At 42.5% G+C, this 25,453-nt stretch overlaps 1 protein-coding gene across 2 annotated transcripts in view; it reads left to right on the top strand.

Moving 5' to 3' along the window:
- The window catches only part of NCKAP1 (NCK associated protein 1), a 268,727-nt gene that overhangs the window by 121,342 nt on the left and 121,932 nt on the right, over window positions 1–25,453 (top strand). For both annotated transcript variants that reach the window (XM_033944817.1, XM_033944818.1), the window contains 3 exons: window positions 77–183; window positions 8,697–8,829; window positions 16,852–16,933. In XM_033944817.1, the coding sequence (XP_033800708.1) occupies window positions 77–183; window positions 8,697–8,829; window positions 16,852–16,933 (322 nt within the window). The remainder of the gene's footprint in view (window positions 1–76; window positions 184–8,696; window positions 8,830–16,851; window positions 16,934–25,453) is intronic.

The following is a 25,453-nucleotide window of genomic DNA, read 5'->3' on the forward strand; positions in this document are numbered from 1 at the left end:
CCTGTTCAGCAGCTGTTCTATATTGAGGCACATAATGTGAGTAAAACAGAAATTCTTTTTTTATGTTTGTTCACAGGCACTTTTTGTATTCATGGCATTATCCTTTGCACGTGATGAAATAATTTGGCTGCTTCGGCATGCAGACAACATTCCTAAAAAGATTGCAGATGACTTTATGGACAAGTATGTTATGAAATTCAGATATTTTAAGTGTTTAAATTTCACATAAGTATACATATTTCTTCCATATCAGGTGAACAAAGGTTTTATAGAGTGTAGAGGCTGACCAAATTTTGATTTTGATTCTGTCACTGAAGCATCCCCAAATCTGAGTTTTGGTTTCAGCCAGCCTGAGTCTCTCCCATCCCATTTTGAGGCTCCCATGGGAATGCTTGACAGCCGTTTTTATGGAGGAAGTGGCAAGAGTAGGAGTGCATGAGTGACTGGGATAGCTTCTGCCCCAAAGAGGCTACTAGACCACAGGGCAGTTAAAAGTAGCCTGGGAGGACCTCTAGGTGGCTTTGGGTAGGGGGGTGGCTCAATGCTACCCTCTCTCTTCAGCGGGGTGGGGTGGCAGCCTGGCCTCTCAGAACCAGGTCTATTTGGGTGGGGAGGAGGGAATGGCGTTGCATGTCAGTCCAGAGAACCTACTCTATGCTTGATGAGGGGGTGCCATTTTGAGTTCCAGCTGAAACACTCAGCAAATTCCATTTGCTGATTTGATTTCAATTGAAACTGAGAATCCCAGTTTCATATACCCATAGTATAGAAATGAATTTTACATCATTTAGCCAAGTGTAAAATGCTATGAACATAACAGATCTCTGTATGTTCTTCATGAGATCTATATTTGACCTCTTCTCCTGCCCCCCCCCCCCCTTTATGGTTTGTATAAAACAAATTTTGAATAGGAGCACTTTGTCTATTTATCACTGCAGGAAAGTGTTTGACTACTTTATGGTGTTAATTAATATTTTGTATAATAGAAGTTTAGCATATGTTACTAGTGGTTAATATTGCTATATTTATTTATAGACTATAACTATTCAACTACTCTAGGTGGTATACATTGTAAAAGTCCTAGTTTCATTTGTGAAATAACATGAAAAATGTAAAGAAGCACCTTAGCTGCTTCTTACTCTATAAAAAATGTAAAAGTTTATTTTGTCAGTTTGAAAAGTTTTGTCAGGAGTAAACGTCTATAAATTTACTTTTGCTTGCCAATTATAACACAAGCCATACAGAGACAGGCCAGGTCCATCAAGGCAAGTATGCAAGCATCCAGCAGATTATGAAAAGTAGACCAAGAACAGGTATGGAAAACCTTTCATACACAAACAGGTTGGGAAGGCTGGGGCTCTTCTCCCTTGAAAAGAGGAGACTCAGAGGAGACATGATAGAGACTTTCAAGATCATGAAGGGCATAGAGAGGGTGGAAAGGGACAGATTCTTCAGATTATTGGGAACCACAAGCACCAGGGGGCACTCAGAGAAGCTGAAAAGGGACAATTTTAGAACCAATTCTAGGAAGTTCTTCTTTACACAGAGGGTGGTGGACACCTGGAATGCGCTTCCGGAGGTTGTGATAGGACAGAGTACACTACGGGGGTTCAAGGAAGGTTTGGATAAATTCCTGAACGATAGGGGGATTGAAGGATACAAATAGGGGTAAAGATAGGTTTTTAGACAGAGTATAGATAGAAGGATAAAAGGGATTAGAGAAGGATCACATTACAGGTCATGGGCCTGATGGGCCGCCGCGGGTGCGGACTGCTGGGCACGATGGACCTCGTGTCTGACCCAGCGGAGGCAACTTCTTATGTTCTTATGTTCTTATCATACAAAGCACATCGTCTAGCCAAATAAAACCTAAACCTCATTGGCTGAAAAGCTGGCAAAACTTATAATTATCACTTCCCCTTATTTTTCTTCCCCTATCCCCCATTCCTTTGTCTATCGGCTGTTTCTCCTCCCATCTATATTACTTTCTTTCATTGACAAAAATTCAGGTTTTTCAAGCCAAAAGCAAAAGACACTTAAAGGAGAGGTAAATTATTCCCTATTCTTTATCTTTATTAAAAATTTCTGTGCTACAGTTCAAAGCGGTTTACAAAATGCATTCACAATTTCCAGATAGCTTTACATACACAAAGCAATTTACAAATTATGTTCACAATTCACTGTTATCCTAGGTTGTTGAGCCCGCCCGCCCGCCACCCCCCCAAAAAGAAGGCAGATTGTAAGTGTTTTCGTGAGACTAAGGAGATGCCTAGGGCCGCCTAAGCTCACCCAAGGCCACTTAGCTTAGGTGACCCTACGCGTCTCCCTAGTCTCACGATAATACTTACAATCTAGGCTGCCTTCTTCGGGGTGGGGGGATTTAAAATATGCGTCCCAATTGGCTGGTTAGATAGTGATAGGACGGCTACTGCAACCTATGACTGGGATGCCGTTTATAGAATTTACCCCATAGTGTCTTTGTTGCATTATGAAAGGTTCACATACCTTTTTTAAAAGTTTCATATCTGTCATTTTTGCAGAGTAGCAAGCTTTTCTATCTAATATACCGTATTCTCACGAATATAACGCGCGCGTTATACACGATTTTACAAACCGAGTATAACCATGCGCGTTTATATTCGTGAGCGCGTTGTCCAAATTTTTTTTTACATAGTTCCCCCCCCCGACGTCCGATTTTCACCCCGAAGGACCGCTCGCACCCGCACCCCCACCCCTAAGAACCGCTCGCACCCCCACAGCCTCCCACCCCCCCATCATGGAGAAGCTGCCTACCGTTGTCCTGCTGTTTCCTCTGCCGGTGGTCCCGCCTCTTTTCTGAGCCCTGCGTCTGCGCTGCTTCCTCTTCCGGCGGTCCCGCCCAACAAGGGGGAAGAAGAAGCAGCGCAGACGCAGGGCTCAGAGAAGGGGTGGGACCGCCGGCAGAGGAAGCAGCAGGACAACGGTAGGCAGCTTCTCCATGATGGGGGGGTGGGAGGCTTTGGGGGTGCGAGCGGTCCTTAGGGGTGGGGGTACGAGTGCAAGCGGTCCTTCGGGGTGGGGGTGCGAGTGGTCCTGCGGGGGGGATGAATCGGACGTCGGGGGGGGGCATCAGGCTTTCAGGGTGGGGACAGGACTTCAAGGGGGAGAGGAGAGTCGGGGCGGGCGAAAGGAGAGTCGGGGCAGCAAAAGGAGAGTCGGGGCGGCCAGAGGAGAGTCGGGGCGGGCGGCGACGGGAGAGTCAGAGCGGCATGCGCGGTATACGGGTGTGCGCGCTATATAAAAATTTCTTTACATAAATTACAGTTTCCCGCGCGCTATACCCGTGTGCGCGTTTTACACGGGTGCGCGGTATATGAGTGAAAATACGGTACCTTCTTGTACAACCCCACTCTATTCCTAAACTGTCGGGTAGTCAGTCCCTTCTCGCAAGATCTCTTGTAGGAAGCTTCATTTGCATATTTTTGCTCCTCCTCTCTTATCTCTGGACTGCTCTCCAATTCCTCAGTTGTCTTCCTACATGCGAGACAGTAGGAGCTTGTCTTTTCTGCTCGTGTTTATTTTTATTTAAGTTCAATCTTTTTCCACTATTTTGCCAAGCTTAATTTTCTTACTGCAGAGGTTCAAAGAAACAGGGCAAAACTGTTGAAGGTACTGGATGTGAGGAGAGTTCTTGTCCATTATCTAGCTCTGGCTCTGGCCATCTTTTTGTCCTAACTTCTAAGGACAGGCCGGGTAAGCCAGCGTCTAAGGCATTTATTTCCAGATGGATTTGCATAGTGATATTGTCAACATACATTGGCTATGGTAAACAGCCACTGTTGAGAGCTCATTCCATGACAAGTGTATCTTCTTTGTGGGCGGAGGTCTAGGTGATTCCACCTGAGGAGATTTATTGAGCAGCTAGATGGTCCACACTTCATACCTTTACAAAGTTATATAGAATGGATGTAGCAGTACAAAAGGGACCACCTTTGGGTCCTCAGTGTTAAGAGCAGGCTCAGTTGTCCTACCCTAGATTCAAGGGATTGCTTTGATATGTCCCACTTGTCAGGACTCATGCTTTATGTAATAGAAGGGAAGATTTCTTAGATCTTAATCAGATTTATGCATAGATTATAAATTTATCTTTCTTTTTTTTTTCTTCTTTTTGTGTTACCCACCATATGTGTTCTCCCCTAAATGTTTCCTTTCTTTCTTTAAAGATTGTAGTTCATCCCCTTCACCTTCCGTACCAGTCATGTATTAGAATGTATAGAATTTGAATGTAATTGTATAAAATAGTTTTGTTTGCCCCCCCATTTTTTTAAAATGTTATACGCATTAAGCTTTTGACATTGCGCACATAACAAAAATTTAATAAAACTTGAAACTTGATTAGGTACTTAGTAAAAACTCCACACTCACACACTCAAGGTACAAAAATCTTCACAACTCCACAACCCTTGAAAACATCAAAATCACAAATATCCCTATGTAAGAAGTATTCAGTGTTCTTACTGGCTCTCAACTCGTAAATAAGTGCAACATATACTGAGGACCTTCAAAAAGAGGAGGAAAAAGCCTCAGATTTGCGCCTCTATTGCCATTAGGCTTGCATTTAGGTGTCAAACAGAGCAACCTCATCAGCTAAAAAAACCTCCTCCTCCTTCCAATACCTCCAATTAACTTTTTGTAATCTATTTATCTTTTTTTCTATTGTTATTTTTATTATTTTTTATATAAATATTATTTTACCGTTTGCACTTACTATTGTTTACTTTAAAAACCATTCATCCCTTAAATATCATTCAAACTGTTGAATTGAAAGCCACAATTACTTTTCTTTCAATGACTTCCATATGCTTACAATATTCCTATTTCTACAGCTGTGTTTGGGTGCGACCATAAAATCGCTACCTGCTACTGTGAAAGCACTGTGTTCGGATGTGAGTTGGTCTGAAATGTAGAAAAAAACTACTTATCTTATACGCTGCTGCGTGTATGCATCAATCCTGATCTCTCCACGCTAACACTGTGGACTGCTGTCCACACCACTGTTTAGCCCAAGCCGACGGTGGCCAGCCAGCATTTCGCTAAGCTGCGTCAGGGCATTAGGGCTGCACTGGAAAAAAAACAGACATACATACTTAATATCTTTAACCTTTCTATGGTTATTTTACAGTCTCCTTACATTAGGGAACATGACAATCAAAAACTTACTTCCACACATGAACTCTGTGCTCACAGGCATTGCAAAAAATGGCGACCCATCAGTGGCGTGCTTAGGGTATGTGGTACCCGGGGCCCATCATTTTTTGACACCCCCCCCCCCCCCATGTAAAAAAATATTTTTTGTAATAACCATGAAACAAATAAATGGTCAGAATAGAAACAGGCAGTGAAAATTTTCTTTTATTGAACCTCATATATGTAACCATTATTCCAAGCATAACATAAATTATGTCTGAATTGTCATGACATCAGAAGTACATATGGAGTAGTTGCAGGTGATGCTTGGGACAGTTCTGATTGTGTTAGCTCGGTTTTATGTGTTTTTTGAATAGAAGGGTTTTTATTTCTTTTTTGAAGGTTTTGTAGTCTATGGTCGAGGTCAATAGGTTGTAGAGTTGGGGGTCGAGTATTGCAGCTCGAATGGCTAGGAGGTTGTCAAACAGTTTTTTTTCTTTTGATGTTTTTGGTTGGAGGGTGTGTGAATGGTGCGCGAGTTCTCCTATGTCTGGTTGAGGTGGACTGAATTATTTAGCTGAAGAAATTAGTTACCCCCCCCCATTCCACACACATTAATTCTCTTCCATTTTTGTTCCCATTATAAAAAAACACTGAAGTTCCCAGAAAAAAAATACATTAAAATAAGAAGTGAAAACAAAGGTCCCTACAGATGAGAACATCTAATATAATAAAGCCCTAAGCGCGCATGCGCACTTCCACCTGCATGCTCCCATTTTCCATGCGCTGTAGGGCACCGCAGGTAGGAGTGCGCATGCGCGAGAATCCCCTGAGGCGGATGTCGGCCGCGGTGGCTGCAGGCCGCAGCGGCGGCTGTCGGCAGCTGTCAGCGGCTGCAGGCCTCGGTGGAAGATGGCTGAAGCCTGACTGGAGGAGAAGCTGTGAGAGTTCCGCAGAGGCAGGACGTGAGGAGAGAGAGACAGAGACAGATGGATGAGAAGGACAGAGGGGCTACTAGGGGGACCAGGAGAGATGGTAGGGGATAGGGAGAGATGGAGTGTGGAAGAGGCAGAAGATAGAGAGATGGTCTTGGGGAAGGACAGAGGGGGACAGGAAAGGGAAAGATGGCAAAAGAGATGAAACAGGGTCAGAGAGAGATAGTAGAGGGTGTGAAAGGGGGAAATGGGAGAGATAGAAATGGTAGGACCACTGCTGCTTTGGGGCACTGAGGGAGGAAAGGTTGGTAAGTCAGGACTGCTGCTGCCGCTCTCGGGTAAGTAAAGCCCATGTCAGGGGGGCCAAAAGGGTACAAAGGAAATGGTGTGAAAGGTGAGGTGGGGACTGGGATCAGTGGGGAGGCAGGGTCCGGGCATGATAGAGGCGGGGCATGGGTGGGGTCAGGGTATAGGTGGGACTATTCTAGTACCTGTTACTGTAACGAATTGTAATGGGCTAAAACACTAGTAACATAAGAATAGCCTAACTGGGTCATACCAATGGTCCATCATGCCCAGTAGGCACATTCTCTTGGTAGCCAATCCAGGTCACTGGTACTGGTCAAAACCCAAAGAGTAGCAAACATTCCATGCTACCAATCCAGGGCAAGCAGACGCTTCCTCCATGTCTTAATAACAGACTATGGACTTTTCCTCCAGGAATTTGTTCAAACCTTTCTTAAAACCAGCTACACTATCTGCTTTTACCATGACTTCTGACCACTTCAATTTTAAGCTTAGATCTTTCCTTCCAAACAGAGACCTTCCTAGATGTCAAATACAGCACAAGGTAACTTTACATGGACTTAGCTGTGCAGGAAATGTGAATCTTCTCATACACCCACCATATAGTGCAAAAATGTGCAGAGGAGGGGTGGGACCGCGGCGGAGGAAATAGCACCGAAGCAGCGCAAAGATCGCTGGCATTGCGATCTTGCTGCATGCTGCTTCTATACAGTAAATGGTGGGAGGCCAGGGAGGGAAGTCAGACGCCGGGGGGAGAATCGGACACCGGGGGGGGGGGGAACCGGACACCAATGACTGCAAGGCTGGGAGCACCCCCCTCATGGCTTGCACCTGGGGCGGACTTCCTCCCCCCCTTGGTACGCCACTGCGACCCATAGAAATAGGAATATTGTAAATATAAAGTAATTGGAGGTATTGGAAGGAGGAGGAGTTTTTTTTTTAGCCAATGACATAGCTCTGTTTGGCGCCTAAATGCAAGCCTAATGTCAGTAGAGGTGCGAGTCTGAGGATTTTTCCTCTTTTTTAAGGTCCTCCAGTGTTGCATTTATTTACGAGTTGAGAACCAGTAAGAACATTGAATACTTCTTTCATAGGGAGCTTCGTGATTTTGATGTTTTCAAGGGTTGTGGAGTTGTGAAGATTAGGTACTTACCCTCGATAATTTTCTTTCTGTTAACACAGTATATGAGTCCTGATGCCCTGCCTTGTCAGTATAATTATTTGTCTGCTTAATAGTTTGGACAAGCATGTCTGTCCAGAATTTGGGAGCCTCTGATGCCAATCTGGAATTTTGAAGACAATACCATATTATCTTTACAAATGCAATTGAGAGATGCAAACTCCATAAATATTAGTGCTGGTTGCACTTAGATAAGTGGCTTTGTTGTTCCACTTTGTTTTATATGATATGTTTTTGATTAACATTGTTCATTATACATGTTAAAGAACAGAATTGCCTTGTTGGGGAAGTTCCCCGTACACCTCCTTCTTATGTTTCCTATTCTAATGGTTATTGAATGCTTTGGTACAAACTGAAGAGAGGCAGTACAACTCACTGAGGAAGAAGGTGGAGCCGAAGAAAAAGTATTGATTCCTTCTGCAACAGCTCGTGATTTGGCAGGATTCATCCTACTTTATCAAGACTCGTATGCTATGTTAACATTAGAAAGAAGATTATCAAGCTAAGTACCTAATCTTCCCATGTGAGTTTTGAGAATTTACATCTGCTATCTATATTTTGCACAGGTGGAAATATATGGGGGACAATTTATGTGATTAATTGTACAATTAAAAATTTTAATTGATGTGCAGTCCTAATATTTGGAGAAAGGAGGAGAAAAAAAATCTACCAGGAGAAACAAAATGCAATGATACATGCTTCACAAATTGTGCCAATATATTAATCTGATAGATTCATTGCATTACAGCACGAATGGCAAGCAGGAGTGCAGATAATTCATGACTAAAGTAAAATTCCTTGATCTTAATGTAAATAAAACTTGATTTCATAAAAAAGAGCTAATTTTTATTTTTATGGGAGATATTAAGAAACAAATAAATACTTGCATCTCAAAGTAATTTGAGCTTGTGTCAAGACAATTTTTTGTATTAGGGAGTGAGATTACTGCCCTGAGCCCATTATTTAAATACTGTTCTGACTTTTCTAGATATGTTAAAGAAACATATTAGAATCATTTAGTAAGTTTTTTTCCCTCAAGCTGTTTGTTTTGGAAGCTGTTACCTGGTGTTCATGAGTGCTGGTTACATTTTTCTTTGTTCCCTTTCAAGGCATATTGCAGAACTGATATTTTATATGGAAGAGCTCCGGGCACATGTGCGAAAATATGGTCCAGTGATGCAGAGATATTATGTACAGTATCTGTCAGGCTTTGATGCTGTTGTCTTAAATGAGCTTGTACAGGTGAGCTGGAAGCCTGAAAAGATTCATTTATCAGTCATTCTGGAATTAGATCATCTCCTGAATTTATCACTATCAGATTTGCACTACTTGTGAACTGCTGCACCACTGTCCTCGAATTGGAAGTTCCTAGTAGAAAAGCCTAATGCTTCAGTATTTGACTTGACAACTACCTGGTCAGTGTTAATAGAATTGGGGGGGGAAAAAACAATCAAATCAACTGTGGAGGAATAGTTCCAAGTAGTCCTAGTACTGAAAAATCAGATTGCTGTCTGGGTACCTGAATTAATTCCCTTACCCAATCTCTTACAAAAGCTGGCAGCATGGGCTGGTGTGGTAAATGCTCCTATGCCCATAGGTATTGAATGGACGTCGGAGCATTTGCTGCATAGCACTCGGTTGCACGGCTTTGCAAAAGGGGGCCTTAATTTGGTTGATTTCAAAAACAATTCTTTGTAAGATCATGAAAATTGGATAGTTTTGTATTCTTGCTCCCTATACACATATGAAATACTAAGTAGTAGATCATAAAAACCAAAAATATGGTTAAAAAATCTACCAGATGAAAATGAGTGAAGGAAAGGGAACATAGGAATTGCCGCTGCTCGGTCAGACCAGCGGTCCATCCTGCCCAGCAGTCCACTCACGAGGCGGCCCCCAGGCCATAGACCAGTTCTCTAAATGAGTCCAGCCTCACCTGCGTACGTCCCAGTTTAGCAGGAACTTATCCAGCTTAGTTTTGAAACCCTGGAGGGTGTTTTCCCTTACAACAGAAGTGTTGCGTGTCTGGAAAAGTCCCAGCTAATTGAGAAGAAAGTGGGGGTTATTTGGCTTTTAACATTCACCCAGATTAACTGTCTTGAGTCTCACCGCTGTCCTAATAAATTCCTAAGGCATCTGTATTTTTTTAAATTCAGATGAATTTTGAGGTCAGACCCATACCTGACAGATGGTCCCTCTTGACCTTTCTGCCAAGGTTGATAACTTGTACAATATCTATTTTACTAATCTAAAATCATGCCTGGCTCCATTTCAGGAGCATCATATCTATCTTATATTATGTTGTTTATTTATTTAAAAGATTTCTTTTTTTTTAATTATTATTTATTTATAAATTTTTGAAATTTTAACAAGCATACCATCTTGTACAGAAAAGTGCAATCAAGAAAACATATCTTTGATTATTCTCAAAATTGAAAATAAATCAAAATTACATAAAAAGTAATAATTCCAACTTAATCGTACACTAGTCCTCAACAATGGATCCAAGATTCAGGAATTAGGAATGAATATAGTACAATAACAAAATTAACCAAAACACGTCATCTGTGCTGAAAAAGAGCTTAATAATTAAGACACCGATGTTTCTCCTTTTTCAAGGCGCTTCATGGAGAGGAAAGCAGTCAAATGAGACGGTTCAAAGAAAATATATTTAAGGGAATTATACCTTATTACACACTTACAAGGGTATCTAAGAAAAAATAATCCCCCCATCTGGGTCACACCTGGTTTTAACAATAAAAATTCCCTCCTTCTTTTCTGAGTTTCTCTCGAAACATCAGGAAAAACTTGAATATGGAAGCCAAGGAAATCTCTGGATCTATTTTTAAAGAAAAGTTTAAGAATCCAATCTCTGTCTGGAGCCAAAGCTACAGTCAGTAAGAGAGTGGCTGGACTAGCCACCTCTCTATCAGATTGTTCCAATAAAGCAGTAACATCCAAAGAATTTCCCTGTGGACTACCATCCTCATCTTTTTTTTGAGAATCCTGGTTTTTTTAAATAGGCAAATAGTACACTCTTGACAATGGTGGCAGTGAACTCTCAGGAATTTTTAAATTTTCCAGAAAGTACCATTTTATTATTTCTCCTGGAGGAATTGAGACAACCTTTGGAAAATTAATCAAACGTAAATTGTTAAACCGATTATTGTTTTCAAGTACTTCTAATTTTCTTCTCAAATTAAGATTATCTTTCACAATCAAGTCTTGGTTGCTCTTAAACATTTTAAAGTCCTTCTTTTCTTCTTGTATCTCAGTTTTTATAACTACAATGTCCTGTTTCACATTTTTAATTTCTTCTTTCTGTAATTCTAATTCTTTTTCCAAATTCTTTATCTGAGGACTGAGGTAATTACCCAGACTAGAAACCAAGTCCCATAAAGATTCCAGTGTAACCTCTGGGGGTCAGATAGGGGCAAAGGAAAGTATTTGTGCACTGTTAGTTAGTTCATCTGAGTGTTTTACCTCCCCTGTGCCTTGTAGACCCTTAAGCACAGTTGTCCCGGTCGCTGGTTCTTTTACAAGGAGAAGTTCCCCTTGTGCTGTTCCCTGCAGCGAGCCCTCCACTTCACTGGCCTCTCGAGAAGAAAACTCTGCCTCTTCGGACATGCTCTCCTCCCTCTTAGAGCTGGCTCCCAGCGGCAACAGCTGTAAGGGAGGCGTCCTGATGTCGGGGCTCAGCATGACGTCCAGCCCGGGGGTATCCGCCGAGACACTCCTATCAGCCGGCGCTCCCAACGGGCGATTCCCCAAGTGGCTCGACTCACTTTGGAGAGGCCGGAAAATGTCGTCGACGGTGAGAACTACGGGGCTCGAGCGCTGGGAGGCTCCACCAACACTCCTGCCCCTTCTCTTCGGCATTGTTCTGGTAGGTAGGAAAGACACACTCCAGCGTCTTGTCAGCAACAGATAGCGGCAGCCATCTTGGATCTTAAAAGATTTCTTAACTGCCTATAATTAGGCGGTTTTACAAAAGACAATCATATAAAATAAGAAACATATAGCACCTATTATACAAACAACAGCAGGTCCTTCATATCAACTTTATTTAGAGCACTCAACAGCATATCAATACAGATACATTCATAATCCTGGAAAAAAAAAACAACATTTATTGAAATGCTTCTACAAATAATGTAGTTTTCAGAAGTTTCTTAAACTTCTGAAAATTTGTTAGAGCTCTTAGTGGCCCAGTCAACTTGTTCCACAGTATTACTCCTATGAAAGAGATAGTGGAGGGCCTAGTATTCTCATAGTGCGCTGCTGAGAAACCTGTCAGCGACAGTCGTTTCTGCCCCCTCAGATCACAATGCTCTGAGTAGCCTATGAAGTGCCATAGCCTGTGACAAATAATATGGGCTCCCTTGGTCAGTGACCTTGAATACCAACACTATTGCCTTAAAAATAATATGTTATTGATTAGAATTACAGTAGACCCCTGCGAATTCGCTAATCATGGACTCAGTTATTCGCGGTATTTTCTGACTGCCTCTTCCGGTCAGAAAATACAAGGAATGACTGAGTCTGTGAATCAGCCTTCTGTACAGCCGTCGATTCCATTCAGCCTTCCTCCTTCTCTCTTACCCCCCCCCCCCCCACATCAGCCTTCTGCAGTGCACAGCCAAACCGCCTGCCAGCCTAAATAATAGTTTTTTTAGCACCCGCCGCCTCCACCCCTGCAGCCCTCTCCCGCCTCTGTTCCGCTTCTAAACCGCATTCACGGTTTTTCAAAATTTGTGGGTGCTCCTGGAACGGAATCCCCATGAATTTCAGGGGAGTACTGTAGTTCTGAATGAGTTTGAAGTTTGGCCAGTTTATCCATAGTTTGACTGCCATAATTCAACCCTGGTTTTCTAATACCTACATCAGTGTCTTGTGCAAAGCACTGATTGATGTTGCACTGAAAGAAAACAAAAATAGGACTGAACTTTGCATTACCGCTGCAAATCGGTAAGCAGGATAAACATGGCAAGAGCACACTAAGGTTTGGCAAAGCCAAAAACTGCTCTGACTGCCCTTTATCTGTTGTACTGGCCTTGTGTAGAAGGAGTGATAGGAGGAAGATCACATCAAAGGAAAAGGAATAAAGAATGGGTGATGTTGGACAGACAAGTGGGAAAGAGGAAGAACGGGGTGAATATTGATGGATGGGAGGGAGTGATGCTGGATGGGTGGGGGAGAGGAAGGGAGAGAATGGATAATTCTGGTTTGGGAAGGGGAGGAGGGAAAGGAGGACAGCACTGAGTTTGAGGTTGCAAAAGGGTGCCAAAAACATCATCACCGACTCTATTATAATAATATAATGTCACACAGCTTTTCATTTTTCGCAGGCACATTTTGCAATTCTAGACTTCTTTTTCGATTATGCCACAAAAGCATTGTGCTACCAGTGCTCCTGCTTCTGACATTGAAAGTAAACCGCCTCCAACTTTGAGCAATGTGATTGAGGTGTAAGCTGGTAGGAACCAGCTTGATGATTTTCCTGTGTCTATTTCCTTTGTCTTTAAACATTAAACTTTGTATCTTAATTCAATAATTACAAAATTATCAAATCAAACATTGAAAAGAGCCAGCTTGTTTATGTTTTGCAATTTACAAATCTTGCCCTCAAAATGCCTTTGTCATATGACCACTAGATGGAGCTCATGTATTTTTCATTTCTTAGTTGCTAAAAGAAACAGTCTGTGCTTAGCTAATTTAACTTATTTCCCTTTCACCAGAGCAGAAAGGCAGTTTATTTTTAGGCAATGAAAATAATTCAGGAAAACAAGCCATAGACTCTTTCATCAACTAAGTCCTTGCTACTTTTTAAACGAGGGCCATTTCTGGTCCAAAATGGCTGAAGGAGAGGCAGTGGCGTAGCAAGGGTGCGATGCGCCTGGGGCAGAGGCTCCCCCCCCTGCCATACACACGCCCTTCCCTTCCTCTGTACCTCTAGTTGTTCACTGCCACGAGTAACAATTTCAACGTGCTTCTCGCGACCCCGGAAGCTCTCCCTCTGACTTCACTTCCTATGCGTGGCACCCAGAAGTGATGTCAGCGGCAGAGCTGAAGCAGTCACGAGGAACACGTTGAAGATGTTGCTCGCAGTGGTGAACTATTAGATGTACTGGGGAAGGGAAAGTTGATGAGGGGTGGAATTGGAAGAAAAGGAGGGGTGCCGGCAGACCGCTCCCCCCCCCCATACTACGCCACTGAGGAGAACCAACAAATATCATCCTACTTGGGGCCATGATGCCAGTAGCACTTCTCGACATTTATTCCTACCAGAAGACCATGCCTAGGTCACACAATGAACCCTATACACAACTGAACCCATGATGCCAGACACTGCATGCATTACACCACCAGAAAAATGGAGAGAAATGCATTTCTTCCTGATCAGTGCAAAATATAGGCAGCAGATGTAAATTCTTAAAACTGACACATTTCAATCACTGAATTGAAAATAAAATCATTTTTCCTACCTTTGTTGTCTGGTGATTTTATTTTTCTAATCATCTTTTCCCAGGCTCTAGCTGTACGTATGTCCATCTGTCTGTGCTCTTAACTGTTTCCAAGACCTCCTTATCCATTTGAAGTTTTTCTCTCTTTCACTTTCTGCTCTACATCCATCTTTAGAACAAAACACAAAAGACCCCCCTCTCATCAATACTGGGCAAGTTTCTCAAATAATATCTTCATATAACATTTAAAGGCTTTTGAATATTTAAATGTGCTCATAAGCTCTTCAGCAAGGCGCCACAGCAGCAGTACAATGTCGCTGGAAAGGTGCTTGAATTTTAATCATAACACATTGCATGGAGCAAGGATACTTGCTTCTACTGGAATGGCAAATGTTATGGCTCTACAAAAGTTGTTTAACAGTAGACCACTTATCTGAAAAGGTCAGTTCACGGCTCCAACACAGTCTGTGTTTCGCTACGCTACATCAGAAAGCCGGAAGGATGAGCTTTTTATATTGATTTTATTTGCAGTGTGCAGTGCCTGAGTCCTTTGGTCTACACACTTGATGTTGAAAAAAGGCGCATCTTTCCTCACAGAGAAGTCTTCCCATCTCTTTTATCATTTTTGTCGCCTTTTTCTGTACCTTTTCTGATTCTGTTACATCCATGTGCACAGTCTCCTCCCTCTCTCTACCCTTCCCCTCCTGTCCATCCATTTGCATATCTCTTCTCTCTCTCTCCTCCTCTCCTGTCCATCCATTTGCACATCTCCTCTCTCTCTTTGCCCTTCCCCTCCTGTCCATCCTTGTGCACCATCTCCTCCCTCTCCGCCCTTACCCTCCTGTCCATCCTTGTGCACCATCTCCTCCCTCTCCGCCCTTACCCTCCTGTCCATCCTTGTGCACCATCTCCTCCCTCTCTACCCTTCCCGTCCTCTCCATCCTTGTGCACCATCTTCTCCCTCTCTCTCTGCCCTTCCCTTCCTCTCCATTCATGTGCAATATCTCCTCCCTCTCTCTCTGCCACTTCACCTTTCCTCCCCATCTTTCTTCTCACAGAGGTCTGACATCTTCTTCTCCACCCCCCCCCCCCCCACCAACCCCGTAGGGATCCAGCACTTTGTTTCCAGCACTGCATTCTTTCGGCCAAGGGCAGCGTGAACGAAGTAAACATACTGCTTTCAGCGGTTCCTAGAATATTTTCCTCTGCTATAGCTTCCTGTCCACATGGTGGGAAGCTGTGGTAGAGGGAAATCTTCTGAGACTGATGAAGGCAGCATGTTTACTTCATTCATGCTGCCTGCAGCCCGAAGAGTGCAAGGCTGCAGAGCTGTACAAAAAAGTGCTGGATCCTGACGAGTTGGGAGGGATGATATTCTGCACAGGTTCTGCAGGCAGCCACAAAGGTCTCAGAGGGCTACCATAGGATTGTGGGCCTTATAATGAAGACCACTGAACATAAGAACAGCCTTACTGGATCACTAGTACCTGGCAAAAACCCAAAGAGGAGCAACATTCCATGCTACCAATTCAGGGCAAGCAGTGGCTTCCCCCATGTCTGTCTCAATAACAGACTATGGACTTTTCCTCCAGGAAATTGTCCAAACCTTTCTTAAAACCAGCTATGCTATTCACTCTTACCACAACCTCTAGCAATGCGTTCCAGAGCTTAACTATTCTCTTGAGTGAAAAAATATTTCCTCCTATTGGTTTTGAAAGTATTTCCCTGTATCTTCGAGTGTCCCCTAGTCTATGTAATTTTTGATGGCGTGAAAAATCGATCCACTTGTATCTGTTCTACTCCACTCAAGGTTTTGTAGACTTCAATCATATCTCCCTTCAGTGTTTCTTTTCCTGTGGGTCAAGTGGATCAGTCATCAATGGAGTGTTGCACAGAAGTAGAACTATCTACAGGTGAATCTAAAGATAGAAAATTCCTCCAAAGTACTCTAGATTTGAACATAACCCTATGGGAAAGAATATTACTGAGTTTGGACAGCGAGCAGGATTTGGGTGAGGTTATGCTCATTCTTTCCTGGAGGGGGGGCAGAATGTGGATGTAGCATCTAGAAGTGAATGCTGATTAGCTGATGTCATCCTTTTCTTCAGCTTGATTAATGGTGTACCCTATGTACTAGTGGATAATTCTGTTTAAAAGACAGTAGAGTTCTTTCATAGGAGCAACTATCTACTAATGCAAATTCATGGGAATCTTTCCATAGTTTGACTTTTTCCATCAATGGATAGGAAGAGATTATATGGAAAGGAGTGAAGCTGAGGAGCTGCATCGAGTGTGGGTTGGGGGTATGGTGGAGAATGTGAAGTAGAGGAAAAATCCATAAGTAGTCCAAAGGAACACTACAGGTGCAAGATTGCAACTTGCTTCTGATTTATTTGGAAAGAAAAGGACAGAATTGCTGAGTTAAACAAAAAGACCACTTGATCCTTATTTAATCCTTAGTCACAATTGGTGGATTATAGCGAAGGAAACCACCTCTGCAAAATAATTTTGAATGGTGATGACCAGAGTATTTATAGCACTAAATTTTCTAACTCGTGTGCATTTACATTTTAGCTCCAGGTTTGACTGGAATGTTGAGCAAATCATTGGTTTTCTGACTAATGTCTATAAATAAATTCTCACACATCAATTGTTAATATTTTTGTAAAATTGTAAACTGCTTTGGTCTTTTGTTTAGCTAAACGGTATATGAAATGTTTCAATAAGCATAAATATAATTGTATATACTGAACATTTTTTTTTTTTTAATGAGCTCATTCTGGTTTTTCTTTTTATTCAGAATCTCTCTGTGTGCCCAGAAGATGAATCAATCATAATGTCTTCCTTTGTTAATACTATGACCTCCTTGAGTGTAAAGCAGGGTAAGAAAACAGCTCTGATTTCACATACCTTACTAAAGAAACCTGCCCAGAGTATAGTGAAAATTGCAGATAGTAGTAGTAGTATACTTTTCATAACTCATGTGCTGGTACAATTAACTGGCACAGTTACATAGTAGTTTCTCTATGGTGAAATCAGCTACAGAACAAGGATTTCACTCGAAACAAAAACAAATATTCTCTAGAAGTCCCAGAACAGCAACATATGAGAAGGTGGAAGATCTTTTTACACTGACTTCATTACAAGGGAAACACTTTAAAACAGGAGCTTCAGGTTCTTCTTTTGCAAAAGTGAAGATAGATTTAAGTATACTCTTAATCTCCACTTGCTGTTTTTATGTACACTTTTATAATCTGCTTTTTTGTATTCATGCTAAAAGTGGACAGCAGGTATAATATTAAAAAATATTTAACCAGTGTTTTGAGGCTCACCACTATCATCCACACTACATCTATTTAAGAGCACTACATCTATTTAAGAGCACTGCCCGTCGACCCAGGTTCACATCTTCTCCTATGCAGATGACATCTTCATTCTCTGTATAGCCAAAGAATACTTCAATAGCATCCTAAATTACCTGAAAAAATCTGTTGACGACCTAAGTGCATGGATGATGAAAAACTTCCTCAAACTAAACAAATCTAAAACAAGAATATTATGTTTCAGAGACTTACTTACTACCTAGCATAGAACTATCCACAGAAGAGAGTCTAAAGGAATCAATCTCAGGAGACCTATTCTCCCCTTTGAGTTTGTCAAAAAGAGGCAAAAGATCATTTTCCATCCCAAGTTTCTTAGTTTATTGACTTGACAACATAAGCTCCACCTATGGCTACTTCCTAAATGCGGAAAAGCCATCTACACAACCACTGCCTTCTTGATTACATTCCTTTAGGTAAAGAGGCAGTGGATTATTTCGATAGGGTCTAAGTCCTGTCACATAGGAAAACCCAGGGGTTGGGGAAAAAGGTGAAGGTGGGGTCTAGAAACTAAAAACTAGCATCATCCTCCACAGGAATTTGCATGACAGAATCCGCCGGTGTAGATATATATAGACCCTAGGGATAAATACAAAGGGAAACCATGTGCTCTAAAGATGAGCTCCTTAGCTCCTCCAGTCAAAGCTCCTCCTCTCTCCAATCTAGTTCCTGGATGGAATTTAGAGGAGGGTTGGAAATTGAGAGATAGCTCAGCCTTCCTACTGGACAGTTGAATGGTAGGAAGTTGGGCTGGAGGCTGAAGACCCAAATTACCTTTTATCTCATTTTGTGTTATATAGTCCAACAAGGATAACTAGGAATTCCAATTTATTTGCCTATCCAAAAATTACTGGCTGCAGATATAAGACCTTTTTGGACAGGACTCTTGTATTTCAAGCAAGTAAGCAGCAGTCCTGGTTCGGTAATTGTATTGGTGGAGTTGTGTTGTCTTATGATGCATTTCGAAAAGATGGCACATGAAGTTTAATGTAGAGAAATGTAAAGTCTTGCATGTAGGAAACAGAAACCCGAAGTACAGCTATACGATGGGAGGGCTGGTGAAAGTACCCTAGAAAAGGACCTAGGGGTAATAGTGGACAAGACAATGAAACCGTCGGCAAAGTGCGCAGTGGCCTCTAAGAAGGCGAATAGAATGCTAGGTATAATCAAGAAAGGTATTACAACCAGAACGAAAGAAGTTATCCTGCCGCTGTATCGGGCGATGGTGTGCCCGCATCTGGAGTACTGCGTCCAGTATTGGTCGCCGTACCTTAAGAAGGATATGGCGATACTTGAGAGGGTTCAGAAAAGGGCAACGCGATTGATAAAAGGAATGGAAAACCTTTCATGTGCTGAAAGATTAGAGAAACTGTGACTCTCTTCCCTGGAACAGCGGAGACTTAGAGGGGACATGATAGAGACTTACAAGATCATGAAGAGCATAGAGAAAGTAGAGAAGGACAGATTCTTCAAATTTTCAAAAACTACAAGAATGAAAGGGCATTCAGAAAAATTAAGAGGGGACAGATTCAGAACCAATGCTAGGAAGTTCTTCTTCACCCAGAGGGTGGTGGACACCTGGAATGCGCTTCCAGAGGGTGTGATAGGACAGAGTACAGTATTGGGGTTAAAGAAGGGATTGGATAATTTCCTAAAGGAAAAGAGGATAGAAGGGTATAGATAGAGGATTAATGTACAGGTCCTGGATCTGATGGGCCGCCGTGTGAGCGGACTTCTGGGCATGATGGCCCTCTGGTCTGACACAGCAGAGGCACTGCTTTTGTTCTTAAGTCAAAGTTGTTTGATAAATTTATTACCTAAATGAGGACATTACTGTTAACTAAAATTTTACACAGAATTTTTTAGGAAAATTGCTGTATTTCAATTAATTTTATTTTGCTGATTGTCTAGCCCTCTTCTGTGTAAACCGCCTTGAAATTGTTTGATTATGGCGGTATAGAAGAATAAAGTTATGTTATATAAAGATAGAAAATTCCTCCAAAGTACTCTAGACTTGAACATAACCTTCACCTTTCTAGTGAGAAAATTATTCTTTAAGATAAGACAACTGAGGACAATTAGACCAGTCCTGACAAAGACTAGTTTCAGGACAATAGTACAATCTGTCCTAATACCATACCTGGACTATTGCAACTCCCTATATTGTGGCATTGTAAAAAAAGAACTCAAGAGACTACAACTACTAAAAAACACAGTTGCAAGATTAATCCTCAAAAAGAATCAATATGAGAGGGCTGCCGATGAAAAAGAGAATCCTATTCAAGATAGCCTGCATGGTTTACAAAGCGATCTGTGTAGAAAACTCAGAGGAACTAACTTCTGATGTTAAAGTCCCACACTTCTTCAATTCTCACACATCGCAGTGCTACAAATTATCTTTCCCATCACCTTAACAAGTACGGTGGAAGAAGATATTTGAGTACGAAGGACCTCTCATTTGGAACAAACTGCCAACATACCTAAGACAACCCACCACCTACCTTGAATTCCAGAAGAAACTAAAGATATTTCTTTTCTCTCTAGAGCCTCGTACTTATCCTTCACTTCTTCCTTCTAAAACCAACTTTCCTTCTAACAATGTAACTTCAAGAACTTGATCTAAATCTTATTGTAAACCGCAGAGATTCCTTTCAGAAAATTGCAATATATAAGACACTGTATTGTATTGTGTTGCTGGATCTCTCTTCCTAAGTAAGATGGTAATATTTATTTTTGGACTCTTTCCCTAAAACACAGTAAAGTATTGCAATTCATGTGCAGTATTATCAAATCCTCTCTGGTAACTTTTAAGAGACAATGCAGTTTTTTGTTTTACTTGCACATCTATATGCCCATGCAGTCTTGTTTTATTTGCATATTTATATTGCTCCTTTTACTAAGGTGCGCTAGCGTTTTTAGCACACACACAAGATTAATGCATGCTAACCGAAAAATTACCGCCTGCTTAAAAGGAGGCGGTAGTGGCTAGCGCGCGTGACATTTAAGCGCGCTCTAAAACCGCTAGCACGCCTTTATAAAAGGAGACATAAGTGGTTACAGTGCAAACATAAATAATAGATAAAATCAAATAAAACAGATTTTTGCAATAGCATCAAAGCTCAGTTTTACAGATAATCATCATAAAACTTCAAAACCATAAAATCTCATCCATCTAGGAATGTTACCACCTTCAAACAAAACCACTTCCAGAGCTGCTTAGACATGTATCCAATAAGTGGCTAAGGTCCCACATGCATGCTCAAATAAAAGCAGTGTTAGATTGCAATTATTGCATTCCTTCCAAGGACAAGCAGGCATAATATTCTCACATGTGGGTAACATTATCCATGGAATCCAGTATGGACACTACCAAGTGCACTGTCACTTTTAAATCTTTAGGCAGTGTGCCCATACGGCATATGTGCTGCTCACGAGATCATCAGATCTTTATTTTCCACATAGCTGAGAAGATAGGTCTTCACTTTTCTCTTCAGTGTGTCAAACCTTTGCTTTCTTTTTGTATTTATTTTTTCTGTATTTTCCTAATATGTTCCAGAATTTTACCCAAATTTGGCCAATTTTTGTTAAACTTTTTTTTGAGGGGGGTGACCGTCAGGCCACTCCGAGCCCTTTATTCCTCCCAGAAGCATCAACCATTCCAGCATCCTAGTTATTTGACCTCCCTGGGCTATTGAACCCTTTGACAGCATTGGCCATTTCCTCTCCATGTCAAAGAGGGTAATGAGTGTCTTTAAGAAATGTTCTCGATGTAATCGGACCATTTCTGGCTCTGACCCACATTACTGGTGTGTCTAGTCCTGAATATTGAGACATTTGCTATGACCTCTGTCTCTGTATGCAAAAGAGGTCACTTGAAAGCCTGAAAACTTCTTTGGCATTAAACATGGTGGGGGGGGACTTAGAACCCAACACCCAGCTTCCTATGACTCGGGCACTGACATTGTCACCAAGTGCATCGACATGACATCCAGAGTGTCGGGCTCCTTAGAGAGGCAGGACTCTACTTCCTTGACATCTAAGCCTCATGCATTGAAGGATGTGACACGTGAGAAAGCTAAAAAGCATAAACATTCTTCCTCTTCTAGGCAAGCACTGCATCCTCCCAGGTGTCAGCTACCTTGATGCATAGTAAGTGTCTATGTTCTGAGGACCGCTCTCCTTCCATCCGGCTGATACCATCTCTCCAAGAGGAGATCTGGACTATGCTTAAACAAGAACTCTTAAGGGCTGCCTCAGCCCCCAGCCCCAAGCATACATCGAAGTGTTGATCGAGGATGTGGTCACACACCCCTACTCTATGTTGAGCACTGGGGTTGGCACGGACAAAATGTGTCCCTGCAAGCTTTGTCCCCATCCCCACAGTGTTAAGGACCATCATAAATTACTGAGTAATGGTCAATCAGATACACGCTCTCTCTTTTTGAAGGCTGGCTCAATCATAATTGTTATGATTTTAATCCGTGGATGAATATTTAATCATCAACAATTCAGGATTCAGTCTAGTTCTCCTTTTTTCCACAGTCCCTCCCATGGTAAAAAAAAAAGAAAATCCTTTCAGAAGACTTGCTGCCCTTAAGTTCTTCCCAACTATCCATGGAGATGCAGATGTACTCTAGCTCCTTTGTGTTCCAGAAAAAGAAAAAAAATGCTCAAGGTACCTTGAAAAATATCAGCTACACTGAACAGAATGAACACCCCTGCTCCAATCAACTAATTTAGAGATACAGGAGGACCAAAAAATATTGAGAAAGTAGAAAGCATACCATTTGCCCAGGAACCAGATTTAAGCGACAGGGTGCCAATAGAAAAGATGAACAGCACTTGCCAGAAATTTCCAAATTTGCAGGGAGAGGATGAATAGAAAACCAGAAAGGAAGCTTAGAGTATGTGTGTTAAATTTGAAATTCTAGAGCAGGGGTGCCCACACTTTTTGGGCTTGCGAGCTACTTTTAAAATGACCAAGTCAAAATGATCTACCAATAATAAAATTTTTTAAAAAGCACACTGTACGCTGAGAAAATGTTAATTATCATTCCTATTCCGGGGTTTTTTCAGAGAGGTCAAGGCAGATGACGCTATGCACTGTCACCTCAGTAACAACCATACAAAAATAGACAAATATACCCCCCTCCCTTTTTACTAAACCAGTTTTTAGCGCAGGGAGCTGCGCTGAATGCCCAGCACTGCTCTCGACGCTCATAGGCTCCCTGCGCTAAAAACCGCTATTGCGGTTTAGTAAAAGGGGGCTATAGTGCAAAATATAGACAGCAGATATAAATTCAGACACATTTTGATCACTAAATTGAAAATAAAATCATTTTTCCTACCTTTGTAGTCTGGTGATTTCATGAGTCTCTGGTTGCACTTTCTTCTTCTGACTGTGCATCCAATCTTTCTTCCCTTCTTTCAGCCTGTATGCTTCCTCTCCTCCAGACCTCATTCCCTCCCCCAACTTTTTCTTCCTCTCTCCCTGCCCTTTCTTTCTCCCTGCCTCCCTTTCATTTTTTCTCTCTTCATGCCCCCTTTCTTTTTTTCTGTTTCCCTTCTTTCTCCCTGCCCTCCACCAAGCCACTGCTGTCACCATCGGGGAACAAGCCACCGCCACCCCAAGCTGTCCCTGCTTCCCTGCGTCGGGCCGACCAGCATTCCTTTCCCCGACGTCAATTCTGCCGTCGGAGAGGAAGTTCCAGCCCAGCCAGGCAGCAATTGGCTGGCCTGAACTTGACGTTGGGGAGAGGAAGGCTGATCGGCCCGGTAGATCACCAAGGCAAAGTGAGTCTATCACGGAGCCTTGGATGGGCTCCGCGATCGACTCACTTTGCCTTGGCGATCTACCAGTTGATCGCAATCGACCTATTAGGCACCCCTGTTCTAGAGGGTCATAAACCAGTCTGGTTTTCAGGTTGCACACTTGAGCCAGTTGTGTTTTCAGGATATTCACAATGAATATGCATGATAGTGCATGCAAATCTATATCTCCTTTGTATGCAGATCTACTACAGGCAATCCTCAGGTTAAGAACGAGTTCCATTTTTAAAACCGTTTTTAAGTTGAATTTGTATGTAATTTGGATCTTGTTTCTCTTCATTATCCTCGTCTAGAATCATGATCCTGGTAGCCTCACATGTGAGAATATTATGCCTGCTTGTCCTCGGAGAAAGCAAAGATACTTACCTATAGCAGGTGTTCTCTGAGGACAGCAGGTATATAATCTAACAACCTGCCCACCTCCCCTAGTTGGCTTCTTAGCGTTGTTACTGAGTTTATAGACCTGTGAGATGAAGGGTAGGAAGGCACAAGCACGAACACCATATGGGCACTGCCTAAAGATTTAAAGTGACAGTGCAGGAGCCAGCCAATGCAGCCAGAAGCCCTTGAGCATGTGCAGATGCTCAAGGCTCTGCATTGGCCCAGCATAGAACATTGGTATCAGCCTCCTTAAGCTCTGGCATGCGGACAGTAAACACAATGCTGGTTGGGAAGGGTTAGGAGGTGGGCAGTAGTGCCGATCATCTTCGAGGAGGGAGAGGAAGATAGCAGTGCCGATGGTCTAAGGCAGTGTTTCTCAACCTTTTCAAGCCAAGTACCCCCTAAGCCTAACAAATACCAACAGAGTACCCCGCCCAAGCTCTACCCCAAACCCACCCAAACTCCACCCCTGACCCCCCATAATAATAGTACTAATTGTAACGAAATTTCTTCCATCCATTTTTCATATATACACAATATAATCTTAATACATAATGGTAACCACAAAATTTTTAAAAACACAAAGCACACTTTGCGCACAAAAAATGTTAATTATTTATATTCGGGTCAAAGAGGTCAAGGCAGATGACTTTAAAATATGCAATCAGTAACAAGTACAGAAAAATTGACAAATATAGAACAAAATATAGACAGCAGATATAAATTCTCAAAACTGACACATTTTGATCACAAAATTAAAAATAAAATCATTTTTCCTACCTTTGTTGTCTGGTGATTTCATGAGTCTCTGGTTGCACTTCCTTCTGACTGTGCATCCAATATGTCTTTCTTTCATTCTGCCACCTGTATGCTTCCTTTCTCCATACCTCATTCCATTCCCCAACCAACATCTCTCTGTCCCTCCATGAGTCCAAGTTTTCTTCCTCTCTCTTCCACCCCTATTGGCAACAAGTCTCCCTCTCTCTCTCTCACTGTGCATCTGTCTTGAGAGATCCATCTCTTCACTTCCTCTACTGCCACATCCAACATTCTCACTCTCTCATCCTCCAGATCATGTGCAGCATTTTTCACCACTGACAACCAGCCCCATGCCCATTTCTCCTTCTATCACCCCTCTCCAACACCATGCTACATCTCTCCCTCCATCACTATGTCCAACATTCCTCCCCCTTGCATGCCCTTCAATCTGTTCATCTGGTCCCTCTCCACCACCATATCCAACATTTTTCCCTCTCATCCTTCTATTCCCCGTGCATCTCTATCTTATTCCTTTCTCTCTCCATGCCCAATTTTCCTTTCTTCCTTTCCCCATGTGCACTATCTCTCACTCACATTTATGCTTAACAATTCTCCCTTTCTACTCCCTCCCCCATGTCCCAAGTTAGTGCCCCCTTCCTCTCTCCATTCTGTGTTCCATGTTCATGCCCCCCTTTCTTTCTCTGTCGAGTTTGTATCTCCTCCCTCTCACTGCCTTCCAGCCTTTATCCCAAAATTAAGTTGCATCACCCACACACCCCTTCCTCCTAAAGCCTCCCGCACCGAAGCTTGCCTGCCCCCCACTGAAGCCGCTGATTCCTCCCTGCCTCCCCACCCGCTGCACCCCCAAAGCCGACCCACGCCAAAGCCTGCCTTCTCCCCGCTGAAGCCGCCGCTGCCGATTCCTCCCTGCCACCCGACATGCAGCCCCCCAGGCCACCGCCGCAGCAACTCTGGGCAGGGATGGGATGGTCTAGTTTCATGCAGCGACTGCACGCGGCCTGCCCACAAGCCTTCCCCCCCACATCAATTCTG

This window comes from Geotrypetes seraphini, chromosome 5 (genome assembly GCF_902459505.1).
Source record: "Geotrypetes seraphini chromosome 5, aGeoSer1.1, whole genome shotgun sequence".
In the NCBI taxonomy this organism is placed as follows: domain Eukaryota; kingdom Metazoa; phylum Chordata; class Amphibia; order Gymnophiona; family Dermophiidae; genus Geotrypetes; species Geotrypetes seraphini.